A 17,396-nucleotide genomic window follows, 5' to 3' on the forward strand; every position below is an offset into this window, starting at 1 on the left:
TGAAGTGCCTGTGTCCTGGGAAGAATACCCCAACCTAGCTTCAAAATACTGCTAGCAGCATAACTCTGATGGCACAGAGCCCCACCGGGTGAACTTCTGGATTGAGCAGCGTATTTTGAAAGGTTTGCTGAGCTCTGTGGTGCTATGACTTCCTCGCTAGTGATAGCCAGTTGGCATAGCCACATCTAAGCAAGCAGAGCCATGAAGACAGGTCCACAGCAATTCTCTCCACCATGCTCCAGAGCGAGGGCTGAGCAGAGGTTTCTGGCAGGTAAAACCTGCAGCCTCGCAGCATGGCCTGACCACCAGCTTCAGCAGAGAGCCTGCTGCCTCTAGCAATTTGTTGTATTAAGCAGTTTACATCCATCTGCCATAATTGCTTCAGATGGAGTGAAGTTTTTTCACAGAACTTTGGGCTGAATTCCCATATTTGGATAGGTGCTACTGGGAGACAAAGGATACATTTTTGAAGCCTCATGATCTAAATTTGTAGTGAGGATTCCAAGGTGCCTTTCATGGCTGGGAATTTACAGCATTTTGGAAAACAGGTCATTAATCTAGGTGATTATTTCTGTACATGTGTTTCTAACTTTAGTCAGTAAGAATTAAAGTGGTGATCTTCCTGTTTTGAAACGTAGCAGTAATGTAATTCAGGAGATCCTTCACCCAGAGAGTTGTACATCCCCATAGTTTCTGTCTACAATGATTTTTTAATTCTTAGTTTCTCATTTGACTGGCCTGCAGTGCTGGGTCTGGATAACCTTTTTGGGATATGTGCCTTGAAAACTGTAGATTGTTTATGTCAAATCTACTCCCAAACTGTTTATAGTTTGTTTTTACTTTGGTAAGAGCTAAATACACTTAAACAATGTAAATACAACACTCTGTAAGCACAAACTGTGCATTTAGAAAAACTAGATAAGGGAAGGTTTATATGAGAGGTTTTGACGATCCTGAAGGTGCTTACAAGGTAGAGTACACAGTGTGTTTAAAACTTGCTTAAATAGATCCCCAATGCTTCGTTGGGTTCCATTAAGTAAGTACAGTATCATGCATTTTTTAAATTATCTGTGAGGCTGTACCTTGTGTATGACAGGTTCATTAACAACAAGCTCTAACTGCCATTATGTCAGCCTTCCTGTATTTCCAGGAGATAGTCTATTTTTTCCATTCACTGTTGTTGTACAAAATATCACTCATGGGAGAAAATCGTCCAGCCAAGGATACCAAATGATTATTATACCAGAGCCTGACAGTAATACTTGCTTTCCAGAAAGCTTTACTATTTATTATTTATCATTTGGTGATGCATCTTGTCCCTAGCAATGTTTCGAACTGTGCTAGACGCTGCACATGCACACAACAAGAAGATGGTCCCTACTTCAGGTAACATGCAAATGCTTGCACATGTTGAAACACAATAAGGAGGGAAGGAATAAATAATGACGAGGCAGAAAGATTGGGAAAACAAGGTAAAAATGTGAAACTTGTGGTTAGCACAAGCAGAGGTCAAAGAACACAAAGTACCTTACGCACGGGCTAGTAGTTCACAAACTTCATGACTACAGCGAATTTAGAAGGATCCAAAGGAAGTACCTTTGTGATTTTTGCCTGGGTCTCCTCCCACAATCAAGGAGTGGCATGAGATGAAAGGTGAGGGTGTTTGAGGAAAAAATGCACAACCTGGTATTAAAGCTTGGTTTCAGAGAGAAGAGTCAGGGCTCAGTTATTTCAAAACATAATTATTGAGTGTTCTTACACTGACAGATGCAGTGATGAGTGGAGACATCCAAGCTAGTTGTTTAGAAGGTGAGGCAGGAGAGAATTTCACATGGACAAGTTTAGCCAGCTAAAGAGGACACTCTTTTAAATGTAGTCCTAGTATCTCTATGTTGTGTTCCGCAGTGTAAATACACTTCGTAATATGCTTCCCCCTCAGCTCCTCCCTTTTTCCCCCAGTTGGACGGGACTGAGTTGTGACATCTGTAAGCTGAAAACCTGGTGATTCACTGAGTTTGATGCAGTGGGTTTAACGTAGCTGGCAGAACTCTTTGCATCTGTATACACGAGATGACTAATGCAGCTGTATCATGCCTGATACAAAAATGGCATCATGGGCTAAAGCAACAGTGAACTTGAAAATGAAGCCCATGACACAGTCAAAAGATTGAAGATTTGAAGAGACTGAGGGACTTCTGATAAGGTATTACTACCCTTGAGGGGGGATTCATCTCACTTCCCTATAGCCATCTGAAACTCAGAGAACTAGTATAAGAACCTAGATAATGAGTTGATTAATCCTGACACAAGATCAGTGTTTAAGATGTGTCTGAATTGCTTTCTGGAAATGTCTGCTTCTTTCCACTACCTATAGAGGGAGTCAACACTCACTCTCTCTGTCTAATTTTTAGACAGTTCAGGCAAGGTAACACAAATCCCATCCCAAGTTTCTGGAGAGGGGTTTCCTGATGCTTTCTGTTGCTTTTTATTCTTACAAAATTCATACAAAAAGCATTTCTGTTCTATACCTGTTCTGGCCACAGACCTTGAGAACAGAAAGCGTTATTAAGGAAAACTTGCTGAGTGAAGAACTGTTCTTCTTTGCTGAACTAGCATGTTCCTTTCACAGGCTTACATTTACAAGCTTTCTGAAGTATTTTCTTTTGAGGCTAAAGCTGTCCACATACAGAACCTATGTATGTTATATGATTTAAAAGAATAGCAATTTGTCTATTTTTGTTGGAGCAAAGATTTAGGTATCCACTACATTCTTAGCTCAATGGTAAGATTTTTTTAAGGGAAAATACTTTCAGTAGTTTTGGATCAGTTCTAAAAAAGCACAATAAAACCAAAAAGCCAATGGTTCTGTGCATGGTGACCTGTTTGTTTTCAAATCAAACTTTTCTAATAAAAAACTGCTCAGATATGGCCAAATCACTTCTGTTCATATGTGAAGTGTATAAATGAGTTATAATCATTGTGTGAGTGTAAAAACTGATTAAAATGAATGCTCCTTTAATGTTCTATACAATGTATGCTTTGAATGATGCTATTTTTCAGTTGAATAATTACAGGGTGGAGAGAATGCATGGCCAATGGCAGAGGGTTAATTACAAGACCAAACACCCACTACATCTTGCTCAAAGAGCCTTGAAATAATTATATATTGTTATGACTAATAGCCTAGTTTGGACCACTGATTGGAGAGCTACCCTCATTAAAAAAAAAAAAAAGTTTATTCCTATCTAAACACTTCTATCTACCATCTTTACAAATAATGATGTATATCACAGGGAGATGAGCTAAATTTCTGGACATTGGGGATGTCAGTTTATTTATGCTGTCTGCTTGACAGTTTTATATACAGACTCCATTTCTTTCTTTCCCTTCTTGTGGTCAGCCAGTTTCTGCTCTTGTTTTGCAACACAACAGTTTCGGAGAAAATACTTTAAAATAAAGACGTATTAAAAAAAAACAGTAGCAGAAAGCTTTTGGAATACCTACAGCTGCTCTGAACTTTGTTGCAACTGATTGCACTTTGAACTATATGGGATAAGGCCAGATCATCTGATAATCTAATGCATATACCACCAGCCATTAAATTTCTCCTTAAATACCTCTGTGTTGAGAACAACGTTCTCTGACTGGGTAAAGACCATTTTCCAGAAAAGCATTCAGTATTGATCTGAAGATACCAGGAGGATTCCAGTAGTAGGTTGACACTGACTGCAGACCTGGAGATTGGTCCTCCTCCTGTGAAACAGACTTCAATGTGCTTCTCATTTCTAGGGGTTGTTCAGCTGAAGACAAACATACATCTTGCTGAAGTTGATGTGAATGCTTGCATGCTCTAAGACAGTAAAGTGCTTGTCCTCCTTGCAGAACATGGATCAAAGGGCTTACTTCAGTGAAGACAGGACTGCAACTGTGTGTGCACTGAACCTACCAACCCAGGTAAGCCTGAGCACATGGTCTGGGAAGAGCACCCTGCTCTGGAGTCAGCTGTGCAGAGCTTTGAACCTCTTTCTCTACAGCTAAATGAAACAGTTTGGGCAGCTGGATGCACTGCCTGATCACCTGCGGCATCCAGCTGTTCAGATGGGCCAGCTTTGGGCCAGCTAGCTTTCAAAAAGCTCCTGGGCCCAGACTGGGAGTCAGCACATGCCAGCGACTACTCTAGTTTGGCAGTTTGAATGCAGCCACTCCGTTTTAGAGCTAAAACAATTTAAAAGGATGGACGTGGCCAGCCTAGGCTAGTTGGCTTTAGGGCTAGAGAAAGGCCCTCACACTTTTCAGTTTACTAGTATAAAGATAACTTGAGAGGTCTTAACCTAAGAAGCTTTTACCACTAAATTACTTGGAAACATCTTCTTTATATAACAAAAATTAAGCATCTTCCTTAAGGATTGACTTGACAGTTTTGTAATACATCCATATATAAAACAAAGGTAAGATGAATTTATTAAGATATGTGATTATCTGCCATTATTCAGTCTTGTGCTTCCTTCCCCTAAAAATAGAGCGAGGATAATTGAATTGAAAACCTAAAGATTTCAGAAAAAAAATTACATAACTTGTCACACTTGTCCTGTTTTCCCCTCTGCTCCCCCCCATTTTTTATTTTATTAAAGAGGTCAAGGTTATTAAATATAAACTTCTACACTCACACAGCAAGAAAAATAGTGATCTAAACATACAATAAAGATTTTCCATGGAGTATGAATTTGCCCATGTAGCCTATATGTAGTATGTTTGTTTACCAATTAGGCTGTGAAATTGATACTTTGATGTATACAGTGTGTGCAATTCATGCTGGTGAGATAATGGCGCAATGAAAACCCTTTTTTCCTCTCACTGACTCATGTGTGTTTATACTCTCTGAAGCTGCAATCCTTATTCAGGATAATTTATTCACCTTAGTGGGTGTGTTGTCTGTGTAAGGACTGCAGTTTGATGACCTAGGTTTGCAATGTTAATGCTGCTCTAATGTAAGCTTTCGCATTCTGCTATGCAAAATTATAGTTCTGATACTTCTGCTCTAGAGACATATGCATGCTTGGGAAGCCATGAGAAGGGTTACTTTAATAATTTCAGTCTTATCTATGAATTTATAACTTCCAACAGTGTGCTGATTTATACAGTGTGGCACTATATTTCAGATGCACACTGCCTCAGAAAATGAATGCTGGATTCTGGCCACCATATGAGCAGCTGACTAGCAGCCAGGAGACCAGCAGAGCACCACCCTGCTTTCATGCAAACCTTCCCTACGCCAGAGAACTTTGGGAACTGGTAGCATGAACTGCACAGGCCAAGGAAGAGAAATAAAGAGATCTCCCGTACATAGTTATTACTTATAACCATCAGCTTCCCCAGGGATAGATGCACACCAATGTGATTAATGACAATTGCATAGACATAATCCCCTTGTGGCAGGTGACCACGTGTGCACTGCACCTCTTGATGTCTGAAGGAACAGAGAAGAATGCAAAAGCTTCTCCATGTACCTGCTGCTTCTTTATGGACCCCTCTACTAGTTGTTGCTCTCACCTGTGACAAAGTTTAGCTTGCAAGCTCTATGGGGAAGGACATTTATCTTATTTGCTCTGTAAAATGCATATTATGCTTTGAGTGCTGAACAAATAATCACACTAATGGCTTATGATAGCTTAGTTATCTTAATCACCTTAACAAAAAGAATATTTACACTGTTCAATAAGGAGAAAAGTAAAAAACTTTTCTCATTATCACTTGCAAGTAAAGCAGTTTTTGTTTCCCCCTTCTTAAGCTTCTTTCACCCCATTATGTCTGATCAACTATGTGATTACTCATAGAGTTAAATCTAACTCTACCACTGGCTTCAGTAGGCCTACCTACATGAATACTGGACTGGGAACTCCTCAGATAGGATTCTGGCTTCTTACTATGCAAATGATAACAATCTCCAAATGAATACAGAAGAAAATTTCATTTAATGGTTTCAAGTAACTTTATGAAATGCCTTAAATGGAAGATGACTTGATGATAGCTCACACAGACAATTCTATATTCTATTTGTAGAATGCTTTCCATTCATAAAAATCTCTAATTTTTTTTACAGCTGTTCACAGGAATCATGTCACTTGCTAGGCTTTACAGCAGCTGTTTAACTTCCTATTGCAACAGCCCTATGAAAAAAAAAAAGGACTGAAAGTGAAGCAGCACACATTTTCCACTGTAAACTAGGTGGTACACTGTAATTTCATGCTTTAGCTTTCTCCACACTACCTTTTCCAGGGAGATCAGGGCTCATGTTTTATCTCCAGCAGTGCAATCTCCACACACACATACCGTGCTGCTGGTTCATTCAGACAGCTCAGTTCTTGTCTAAATTATGATTTTTCTTAAACCCTGATGTACTAAAGCTGCTGCAGTTTTGACTGTTCACGGCAACAACTTGCTCTGCAGGACAAGCGGGCCTGTTTTTTGTTTTTTTTTAAACTTGTTTCAGCACTGGGCAGCTCAAAGCAGAGTTAATCAGTAGAGTGGTCAGTGCTGGTATCTGACCATCAGCAGTATTTCCATTGCTCACGCCACTAAAGAAATACATTGTAGTGACTTCAGATTTCAGAGAAATGACATCTAAACATTACTAATTTGCTCCAATTCTGCTCAGTTTGAGGGATTTGTTGGCACCAGAGAGGGGTCTAGCTACAGTATAGAAATGCTGACTAGCTGCAGTTAAAATAGAAATAAATAAATTCATAGATTACTTTATATACCACATGAGTCTGGCACAGTGACAATTTGACTCCTGGTGCTCCTCAGCATTTGAAAACCCAGGTAAGCCAGCAATTCTAAATTAACTGCTTTGGGTAGCCAGTTTTCCCAGAGCAAGTGCCTCTTTTTCCCAGGAAAAAACAATTTTATCCATGTAGCCTGTAATAGCAAAATGGTACACATAATCTGCATGTGAAAGTCTCCTTCCTAATCCTGAAGTAACACAGCCACTATTTCTCATCCTGCGTCTTGACCAATCCAGTTTCACCAATACCCAGAGTCAACCATCCAAATCAACACACCATTCTCCAGGTGTCATCTGCCAATAGAACATGCAGCTCTCTGCCTGGGTTGCGGACTATTGCATCACAGTTTTTATATGGCTTTGTGATCTTTGCAGGCTTTGCCAGAACATCCAAAGTTATCTGGTGACAAACTCTTTGTGGATATGGAAATAAAAAACAGTAGAATTTTCTTCCTTTTATATAAGAAAACTTATGTTTTGTTTTTCTCCCTACATTATACTCTTTAAAGCAATAAAATAGTTTTACAATTATGATAATTACAGTTATAAAAATTGTTCCCCCCTCCATATTCTCCTAGGGCTACCAGAAGGCCTTTCAACATGTCCCAGAGTTTGGGACCTGAGAAATATGATCTCTTATGTCCTTGGAACTGTAAAGCTCTAATATGGCACAGTTACAGATGTAGGGCAAAAGTATAACTGACCTTCACCTGTAAAACCAGAACTGCTGGTACTTACACAGAAGCTATACTGCTGGTTAAAAACAATAATTTAATTGCCTAATATAGACAAGGCCTCTGAGGAATCTCCTTCTTCAAATAACCCAGACAATCAAAACTTCATCAGCAAAACCTACTAATCTGAACTCCCTCAGCAAAAGAGGAATTTGAAATACTTTGCCAGGTACACTAAAAAGACACAGTATTTCTCCTTTTGTACCATCTGAAGAAATCTAAAAAGATGTATGCTTGGATAATTGAGTTCAAAAATGATCATTCAAGGAGTGTTTCCAAGTTTCAGAGGATGCCCAATGCAAAACAAATACAACTGTTGAAATATTAAGGACATTTCACTTATGGCAGTGGATTAAAAAACAAAGCCCAAACCCCAAAGCTATGCCGGATTCCAGAATCTAATACAACAAGCAATGCCTATTATAGCCAACAGACACATTTTGTGAGAAACCACACATAAATTATATATCTAAAAAAGCATTAAAACATATCTGATGCTTTAACGCCATCTCAGGTTTATCTCAAGCTGTGGGAATTTATGCCAGTACATTCTTTTAAGACAATTCCTTTCATGCAATGTTCCAAAAACACTTAATAAACATTATTAAAGACAGCAGCACCCTGTGAGGCAGCAAAGTATCATTACCCTCATTTTATAGAGAAAAGTTGAGGCAAAGGGAGGTTAAGTGACTTGCTCAAGGCCACATGGTGAGTTAGTGGCAAAGCTTCAAAGAAACCTTGACCTGTTCCCCCGTCCTATGTTCTGACCTCTGTCAGAAAGGGGAGGGTGGGCTTTTAAAAATATTGGAAAACAGGAAAATTATAGCTCATCCTCACACGGAGAGGCTATAGCGAGGTAAAATAAATCCTCTGCGAGGTGGATCTCTGCTGCTGGGGCAGCAAGAGAGGTGGCCGAGGCCCTTTGTTGCCGCGGGCTGCCACCAGGCCCCACGCAGCAGCCGCGGGGTGGCTCGGCCTCCTGCTCCTGGCCACAGACTGGGAACCAGAAAACCCTCCCGCAGCTTGGCGGCTCTCTGCGGAACAAGTGTGTGTGTGTGTGTGTGTGTGTGCGTGCGTGCGTGTGTGTCCCCGCCGCCTTGGGGAGGAGACATCTTCACCCCCTGCGCTGAACAACCCCCCCCGCGATACTGCCATTCCCGCGGCCTGCCCACCCCCGCCGCCTCCGGGCCAACGGCCGCAGGGCGCCCCCCGCCCCCACCCGGCGCGGAGGGCAGCGCGGGGGGCGCCGGGCCGAGGCGCGCCGCTGCCGCCGCCGCCCGGGCGCGGAGCCGCGCCGCAGCCGGGCGCAGGGAGGTGACGGGCGGCGGGAGCGCGCGCGCGCGCGCGCCGAGGGAGGGCGGGAGGGAGGGAAGGCGGGCGGGGGCGCGTGCGGGACGGTGTGTGAGGGAGCGAGGGGCGGGCAATACTGGGGCGGAGAAAGGCGGTAGCGGCGGCTCCGCTCGGCTCAGGGCAGGCGAAAGGGGACAGGCGCTGCCGAGCCAGGAGACACCGCGCCGGCCGCCGCCGCCGTTTCGGGGCATCCTTCCTCCTCCCCTTCCCCCTTCTTCTTTCTCTTCTTTCTCGCTGTCCTCCGCGGCTGATCGCTATCGGCGGCACCATCCCGGGGCGTTTCCGCGGCGCCCGCGCCCGGCAGTCACCGAGGGGAGAGCCGGCCCCTCCCCTCCTCCAGCCGGGACTGAGGCACCCCCCGCTTCCCCTGCTCCGTCCCCGCCTCCGCCCCTCGCCCGGGGATCGGCGGAGAGGGCCCGGCTGCGGCCCCGGCTCGGCTCCCGGCGGCGGCGACGGGCGAGGCGAGGATGTCGGGCGGCGGCGGCGGCGGCAGCCGGGAGGAGGAGCGGCGCAAGCTCGCCGACATCATCAACCACTGGAACGCGAACCGGCTGGACCTGTTCGAGATCAGCGCCCCCACCGAGGTGAGCGACCCCGGCCCGGCCGCGCCGCCCCCCGGCTCGGCTCGGCTCGGCTCGGCTCGGCCCGGCCCGGCCGGCTCCGGCACTCCCCCCCCCGGGCCGCCCGGAGGTGAGACACCGCGCCGGGGCCAGGCCGCGCCCGGCTCCCCCCCGCGGTCAGCCCTGCTCCCCTCCCCCACGCGGCCGGGGGCCCGCCCCCCCCCCCCGCTAGCCGTTAAGGCGCGGCCCGTAACGGCCGGGGGCAGTGCGTGCCCGGTGCGGGGCTGCGCTCCGCTCCGCGCCTCGGCGGGCCGCGAGGGAGGTTCGGTGTCCTCCCCTGGCTGGAGCGGCCCGCGTGAGGGCAGGTTGCGGCGCCCGGCGAGGGAAAGGGAGAGAAAAGCGCCGGAGTGCTGCCCGCCTACCCCGCGCCTCTGCCGCATGCACACACCGGCCCGGCCTGGCCCGAGGCAGGAAACCTCTGGGGGCCCGAGGTGGCGATCGGGGCGGGCAAGGGCAGTACAGACCCCCCCCTCCCGCCCAACGTCCCCCCAAACGAGTTGATTCTTTTTCCCTTTTTTTGTTTAATTTTTTTGTTTTTGGGGTTGTTTTTTTTTGGCCTATTTATGATTTATACAGTACAGCCAAAAGGGAGCCGGTAGAAGAAAAGGGTTGAAAGCATGCGAGTGGGTTTTTTTTTGTTGTTGTTGTTTGTTTGCTTAAATGTTCAGCTTTGTGCCGGAGGCACCTCTCACAAAACAACCTGTTTTAGTTCAGCAGCTCTCTGAGCCGCTGGTGAAATCTCCGGGGTAGCTTTCGCAGGGCGTGACGGACGGAGTGTTTTTTGGCTCAGTGTATCTGAAAACTTGGAGATTGCCAACGTTCAGTTTTAAGTAAATATCAGAAGCAGGTTCGTAGTCCTGAGTCCACATGTTGTACCGGAAAAACACAGCGGGTAATTTCTTCCTAATGAAGTGGGTGTTTCTAATGGTTGAGAGAGGCTGGATTTACTTTTTTAAAAAAGCAATAGTCAAACCACACCCTACCACTATCCCTTGTCATGTTCCCTTTGGCTGGTTAGTGCTGTGTGTCTGGTTTGAAAGGAGCGGGGGGAGGGCTGGGGAGGCAGGTTACAGCCCTGTTTGTGTGTGACAGCGCGGTCCCTGCTCAGAGGGTGGAGGCTGGTCATGTGCGTGCTCCCGGGGAAAAGGAGGAAATTCACACTTGCTCTTGGCCTGGCCCTGGTCGTGGTTGTTGATTAACACAAGTCTCTGAAAAACAACGTTGGCTTGGTCTTAGATCTTAGTCCTGTGTCATCACCCAGGTAGTGGTTGCAAGGGTAGCCACGAAAAAAATCTTGAATGCATTCGTAAGAATTTTCAGCCACAATAGTTTGAAAATAAGTATTTTGGGCGTTTTTAGTTCTGCTTGTTGCAAACTGTTCCTTGAGGTGTGAAGATGAGTTCTGTGAAATTTCCTATAGCTTGCAATATTTATTATAATTGCAGCTACTTGCTGGAATGGATAGTTACCACTGTCATTGTTGTCTGACAGTCACTTGTTCAAAAAAAGTGGACAAATGCTGGTGTGAAGGGAGCCTTCATGATTGTATTTGGGAACATAATAGATTGTCTTTCTGGAATTTTAGGTTGACCACTAAATGTCTTTGGCTTACTTTTTGATTAATGTATTTGTTCATTTCCAATATATTCTAACCCCAATCTGTTTTCTTCATGTTCATGACAAGTTTTACTTCTGTAGTTTTGCTAATGATAAGTAGTTTAACAAATATTGCCATTTTTATGACAGATGAATAAGGCTGACCTAATTTACTAGACCTTGCACAAAAGCTGCCTGCCTCATTAAAGTTATTATGGAAAGAAATAACAATTTTGCTTGCACTACCTCCACACTTATGTAGTTTAAGCTTCTGAACCTGCATAGGAGCATAGTTATTGCTGTCAGTGGTGACATCTATTTCAGTTGATCTACTGATAGTAAAAATTAAGTGCATGCATATCTCTTTGAGAGTTTGAGCTTTTTAGAGTACTAGTTCTAAAATTTTGGATAAGATTGTCAGTTTGCTGTAGACACATCTGCAATAGGTAGCAGTTTTACAGATGAAGTGTATTTTTCCTTACAGATAATTAAAAATTTAAATGTTCACGTTTTCCTCAATGTTATCCTGAACTGACCCAAATTTGGCAATATTTTCAACACAAACTAGGTGATTCATATTGGGCTTTCATTTGGGCTGATAAATAGCCCACTTTACTAGACTGCTTTAGAGCTGATAGTTCTCTGATGTCTTCCATACTTTTCCCTGTTCAGCTTGAACATAAGGCATGTTTTTTATTGTAGTTATTATTTATATATTTTATTTATTGTAGAATGTGTGGGACTGCAGCATCATGCTATAACTTGGATAAGACTTTGGGTGTACCTGAGTCTGATCCATTTGGGCCAGTTTAAACTGTTCATACATAGCAGTTAGTATCCTGGGTTAACTTTTCAATGAGGACATGCCCATGCTGCAGGCTGTCAGCCAGGAACGTTTGTTTGTGTGTATCGTTCATATTTAGAATATTGAGACTTGATGCTTTATAATGATTCTCCAGGCATTCCATCAGTGTAAGTAATCAGGTTTACGGTATTTGTCTTGTAATTTTCCTAGATATTGAATAGGCATTTTCAGAGGACCTATTCACTTCCATAATGGTAGGGTCAAAGGCAGATACGTGCATTCAAAAAAAGAAAAGAAAAGTGAAGTCTCATGTAGAATGACCAGAGTTCTGAAAGTTTAGCTCAGGCGATGACAGTGAAAGGTATCACAGCCTACACACAACTTACTGGTGTACCTCAGTGTTAATTTGAAAGATCTAATTCTTTGGTATGACAAAATTGCTAAGTTCTTAAATCTGTTGGGTCCTTATTGCTTTAGTGGAGAGTGTAAAATGTGACTTGGTTTTAAAATATAGAGTAGAATTTTGAAACTAGTGGGTTTTTTTTTGTTTTTTGTTTTTTTTTCTTCAGAGAAGTGCTTCATTAAATAAATGAACTTGATTCCTGTTAATATTTCATTTTGTAGACTAGTCTTAAGGGATTAGATATCCACTTTTCTCTTTGTTTCTTTTGAGAGTTAGGCCAGTTATTTTTTAAAGTGCATTGACTGTAAGGTATGGAAAATAAAGAACCTTGGATAGGGCATATTATTAAGTTCTATTACTAATTTTCTCCTAGCTTGTTGTATGGTATGAATAGAAGTAATTCAGTACTACTTTCCCCCTACTCTCTATTTTGCTGAGGAACTTTCTGTTCTGTGGTTGAAATAAGGTATTCTTTTTGTATTCCATTTGAGGAAGGCTGAAGACTTCTTGGGGCTGGAGGGGTTCATGTCTTCATCTGCTTAAGTTTTCACTGAAGGCATGTATGGACTCCTGCTTGAGAGCAACATGGTAATTTTAACATTGTAGGCATTTAGCTGTTTTTCGCAGTTGTTGCTTTTTCTGAGAAATCTGCTAATTGTTTGCATTATTTTCATTTTGAAGATTTTTATTTTAGAGAAATTAGCTGGGAGAAGCTCTGTGGCTTGAGAAGCTTATAAATGAATGAAATGAAAAATTTTTGTTATTAAATTCTATCAGCTAATACCAGTTAAACTCTAATGATGTTAGGAGTGATCCTAGGTACAGACCTTTGCTAAATAACTTTATAATGTTGAGACTAATTTGAACTTCATTAAAATAAGCTTTACTTTAAATGATTAGGCAGCTACCCACTTTAGGAAGTCTAAGAAAGATACAGCAGGTTTTGGGGATATGTGGGCTGAATCATGTTTTTGTTTGTAGATAAATCAACAGTCAAATTCAAAATGAAATAGCATGTTTACCCTTTTCTTTAAATATTTCCACCTTTCCATTCTCTTTTCCCCTCACCTCATCAAATTAATCATTTCTTAAACAAGCTTCTAAACAACACTACACGCTTGTTATCAAATCATTTGCACTTACACACTTTTACTTTTTTTTAATGAAAGTGCTTACTGGAATGAAACGATTGTATAAAATAACTAGTGTGGGAGTTTAGAGGGGGAGTGAGGAAAGCAAAGTCACTGTAGCCTAGTGCGTTTATCACTGTTGGAAAGGATAAATATAAATCCTCTTGAAAATATTTGAGATCTGTTGGTTTAAGGTGCCATACGTAGTCTAGGCATTGTAATTATTGTTAATGACAGCATGCAGTCTCGAAGTACTGTGTTGTGATTCAATATGATAACTAGATATGAGAGGAGGAGCAGCGCTATATTTTTCAAAACGTCAGTTGTGGATTAAGAGTATATACTGGGTTGCATTTAACTTTTTGAGAAAGACTTTTAGAACAGTTTTTTTTTTAATATATAATTGCCTAAGGGTTTGGGGATCGTTGTCAGATACATTGATACGTTGCAGTTTTGTTTTTTGATGGAGAAGGCTTTTCTAAATTGGTCTAATATACCTGTGTTTTATTAAAAGCAGTAAAATATAATCAAAAAACTTAGAGGAGTGACATGCTTTGTATTAAGAATAACACTTAATAGAGTATTTAGCTTTTAAATGGCCATTTAAAAATAAAAATAAATGAGGGATTTGGAAGCTCTTTATGGCTGTTAGATGACTTTTTTTATCTGAAAATATCAACTTGTGTAAGCTTAGCAGCAATATACTAGGAATAAATCTTCTGAATGTTTTTTGGGGGGAGGGTGTTGATTTCCCCCCACCTTCTGGTGCTATATGTTTTGTCTAGTCAGTATGTATTTAAATTCATATTACTGGCTTTAAATAGATTGCTTATTTGTATTTAAGGGAAATGTTGCACGGTACCCTGGATGGCATAGAATATTTTAAAGTTGATGCAATTTTTGTTTAGTCTTTGGGTTCAGATCTGATTTGGTTTCCTTAAGTGTTGCAAATGATCGTCATTATATGGGTGACTGATATGCGACATGAGTTGATAGTCTTTTCAAAGTATTTATGCAAGCAGGTTACTTAAATCCATTCAAATCACTAGGAATTCCAAATCTTTAGGGATTTAAAAACCCTCCAGATTCATATCTGCATGTTTGCTCTCCTGTATGCTTTTAAAAATCTGGCTCTGAGGGGTTTAAAAGGTCTCATGTCTTAAAATTGTAATTATCAATTGCTATGCCTATTGCATTATGGGTGATATTAGCGGGGGAAGTGCAAGTCTGGAGCTTGGTAAACATCGTATGAATGGTAAAAATACTTGTGCTTTCTCCATGCTTTGTATGCCGCAACTTCCAGTAGTTTTAGCTAGTGCAACTCTGCAAACAGTCTAGGCATCAAAAAAGCAAATGGTTATATCTTAGAATACTGTTTTTAGGTGTACCAAACCCATAGTATAGAAAATAAATTCACTTTGCAACAAATGTTTAAGCTAATGTTTAGAAAGTCTGGAAAGGTGTCTTGGAATCTTAAAGGATTGATGCCTGCACTTTATAGTAAATGGAATATTTTCCAATAATTACTATCACTAAATAGTTGCATTTAAAGAGATAGTAAAAACACTGAAGCATTAGTTATAGGTTAGCAATTTCAAACTTCAGCTAACTGAACCTGTTGACTTCCAATTCTTCATTGAAATGGTTGGAGAAAAAAAATCCTGGACCAAAGTCTGGTTGTTTGCATTAAAAGGACTATTTGGAGACCAGCTTTGTGTTAACTGAGAAGGGAATAGTCTGTCTTTACAAATGAGGTATAATGGCTGCTATCTACAGAGCAATAATAAATTTGAATTAAGATCTTGACCACATTCTACAGACCATATAGCGGCATGAAAATAATCTTCTTCTAGGCAGAAGCTTTATGTTTGTGCTTTTAATATTCCTTATGTAAGTTACTACTTGAGTTAGTGGCTAATTATGTCCATATGATTCAGACATACTGGCTTTAAGAATTCCCTCCCAATGTGTGAATCTTGTTCCCTGACTAAAGTGTCATTGACAAGCATTATTTTTTAGTTGAAAAAACCCTAGTCCTCTGGAAATGTTAGGGATTTACTTTGTTTGCATAAGTGTGCCTTTTTTGACAAAACTATTTCTCTTTCAGGCAGGCAAAAGTAAATGGAACATACTTTTGTAAGATTTTTGTGGATAATCTTGCTGTATAATTAATAAAAAAAAAATTGCTTTTGTTCATAAGAAATGTTAATCTAAATGGAGTAAGAAGATCTAAAACTTTCAAACAGACTCTAGCAGGAAGGTGTTAAGAGTTGAAATGAGCTGGTGTTTGTGATAAGGATGTAGATCACAAGAAAAGCACTCTGAATTTATCTTTGGGTCAGTATTTCTTTGAAAAGCTTCTTTGATTATAAATGAAGGGAAATAGATTATGGCTAACTAAAATTCAGAGTGCTACATGAAGAATAAATTCAGGTTTTGTCCAGGGGCTCTATTGAAGGTGGAATAGGAAACCACAGTATGAAGTAATAAACTGAATGTTACGATAAACTTAATTTAAGTTGAATTTAGCAGATATTCCAGATAAGTAATGGAGTAGTTGCTCTGTTTTTCAAAATGTTGAATTTCAAACTAATGGGAACCTCTTTTGAAGTATGTTTAAGTAAAGCACTTCTTGGATAATTTTGGATTTTTGGAGGGTTTTGGCTAGGAAAAATGTTTATGTATAAAACATTTTGAACGATACTCACTTCAGTGAGTAGGGATATGTGGGATTTTACTTCTGGCTTATGAAAAGATTAGAGCCTGTTAATTTCTGCTGTTAAGATTGTTGTGTTGATTTTAGAGATCTTTCTTCCTTGCAACATAACTTTGTATTAAGAAACTAGTTGTTAATAGTAAAATGCAATAAAGGTTTAGGAGAATGTTTTGTTAACTTAATACAGGATATCAACATATGAATGAGTTCAGTAACTCATAAATAATGTATTCATATAATTTATTATGTTTGTTAAGTAGTTGAGATGAAGGTAAATGGACAACACGTGTTTCATTATGCCTAGCTTATAGTAGAATGAAGAACTGCAGTATAAACAATCAGTGTGGGCTTTCTGCTCTGTAGTTTTGTATATTAAGCATCAGAACAATAAATAAGGCTGAGCACACATTGGAGGTTTTACGAGGTTTGTGTAAAAGTGGAGCAGGATACATTTTTCTTGCTGAATGAAATAACCTTAGAGATGAAAATGCTCAAGGACCATTGCTTTTTTTTTCTGATTTGGGGGTTTCCTTTGCTTTCTTTTCTCCCTGTTTATTTATTTCCTCATCTCTTTCCTTCCTCTCTTCTTGTTTTCAGGGAAGGAAATGTAAACTTACCTGATTTGCATCCAGTCCCTCCCCTTATTTTTATTATTTGCTAAACAATCAAGAATATGATAATTGAAAATAAAATTTACAGTGCCAACAATAAATTTTAGTATTTTCATTCAGTTAAGCGCCCCCTGTACAGCAAGTGTTCCTACCTTTGTTGTTATATGTTCTCTGTAGTCAAGGTATATATCAGAGCCAGCTCTTTCTTTGTCTTTGCTTATCTTTACAAATATGTGGCCTTAGAAATATTCTTTAGCTAATTTTTTTTCTTTAAATGAATGTTATCAGGACAAACCAAACTAGGTATTAGATAGTTCTTTTGGATACGTACATGACTTGACTTATAATTCTAAATGCCAGAGACTAAACACTCTGCTGTTTTTTATTTTTTTTTCTTCTCATCTTTATTTGTGGGCAAAATACTTACTGTTTTTCTGTAACTGTCTCTTTCCAGAAATCTGATAGTCCCAGATAAAGACAGGAGACAACAGAGATGAAAGTCTTGTTTCTATTGATTAAAAAATTCAGGTCTAACAATAATGTTCAAACTATCTTTTTGGACTGTATGATGTCTTGTGAACTTCTGCAAGAACTAAATGTGGTCACGGCATAACTTTTTACAGTGGAAGGATGAATTTTTCTTGTGA

General features: G+C 40.9%; 1 protein-coding gene across 7 annotated transcripts in view; it reads left to right on the forward strand.

Annotated features, from left to right (window-relative positions):
• The first annotated feature begins 8,965 nt into the window (after positions 1 to 8,965).
• The window catches only part of AFDN (afadin, adherens junction formation factor), a 138,966-nt gene continuing 130,535 nt past the window's right edge, over positions 8,966 to 17,396 (forward strand). For all 7 annotated transcript variants that reach the window (XM_067293374.1, XM_067293379.1, XM_067293380.1 and 4 more), the window contains exon 1: positions 8,966 to 9,452. In XM_067293374.1, coding sequence (XP_067149475.1) covers positions 9,336 to 9,452 — 117 coding nt within the window. In that variant the 5' untranslated portion in view covers positions 8,966 to 9,335. The remainder of the gene's footprint in view (positions 9,453 to 17,396) is intronic.

The sequence above is a fragment of the Apteryx mantelli genome, chromosome 3, assembly GCF_036417845.1.
Source record: "Apteryx mantelli isolate bAptMan1 chromosome 3, bAptMan1.hap1, whole genome shotgun sequence".
NCBI lineage: Eukaryota > Metazoa > Chordata > Aves > Apterygiformes > Apterygidae > Apteryx > Apteryx mantelli.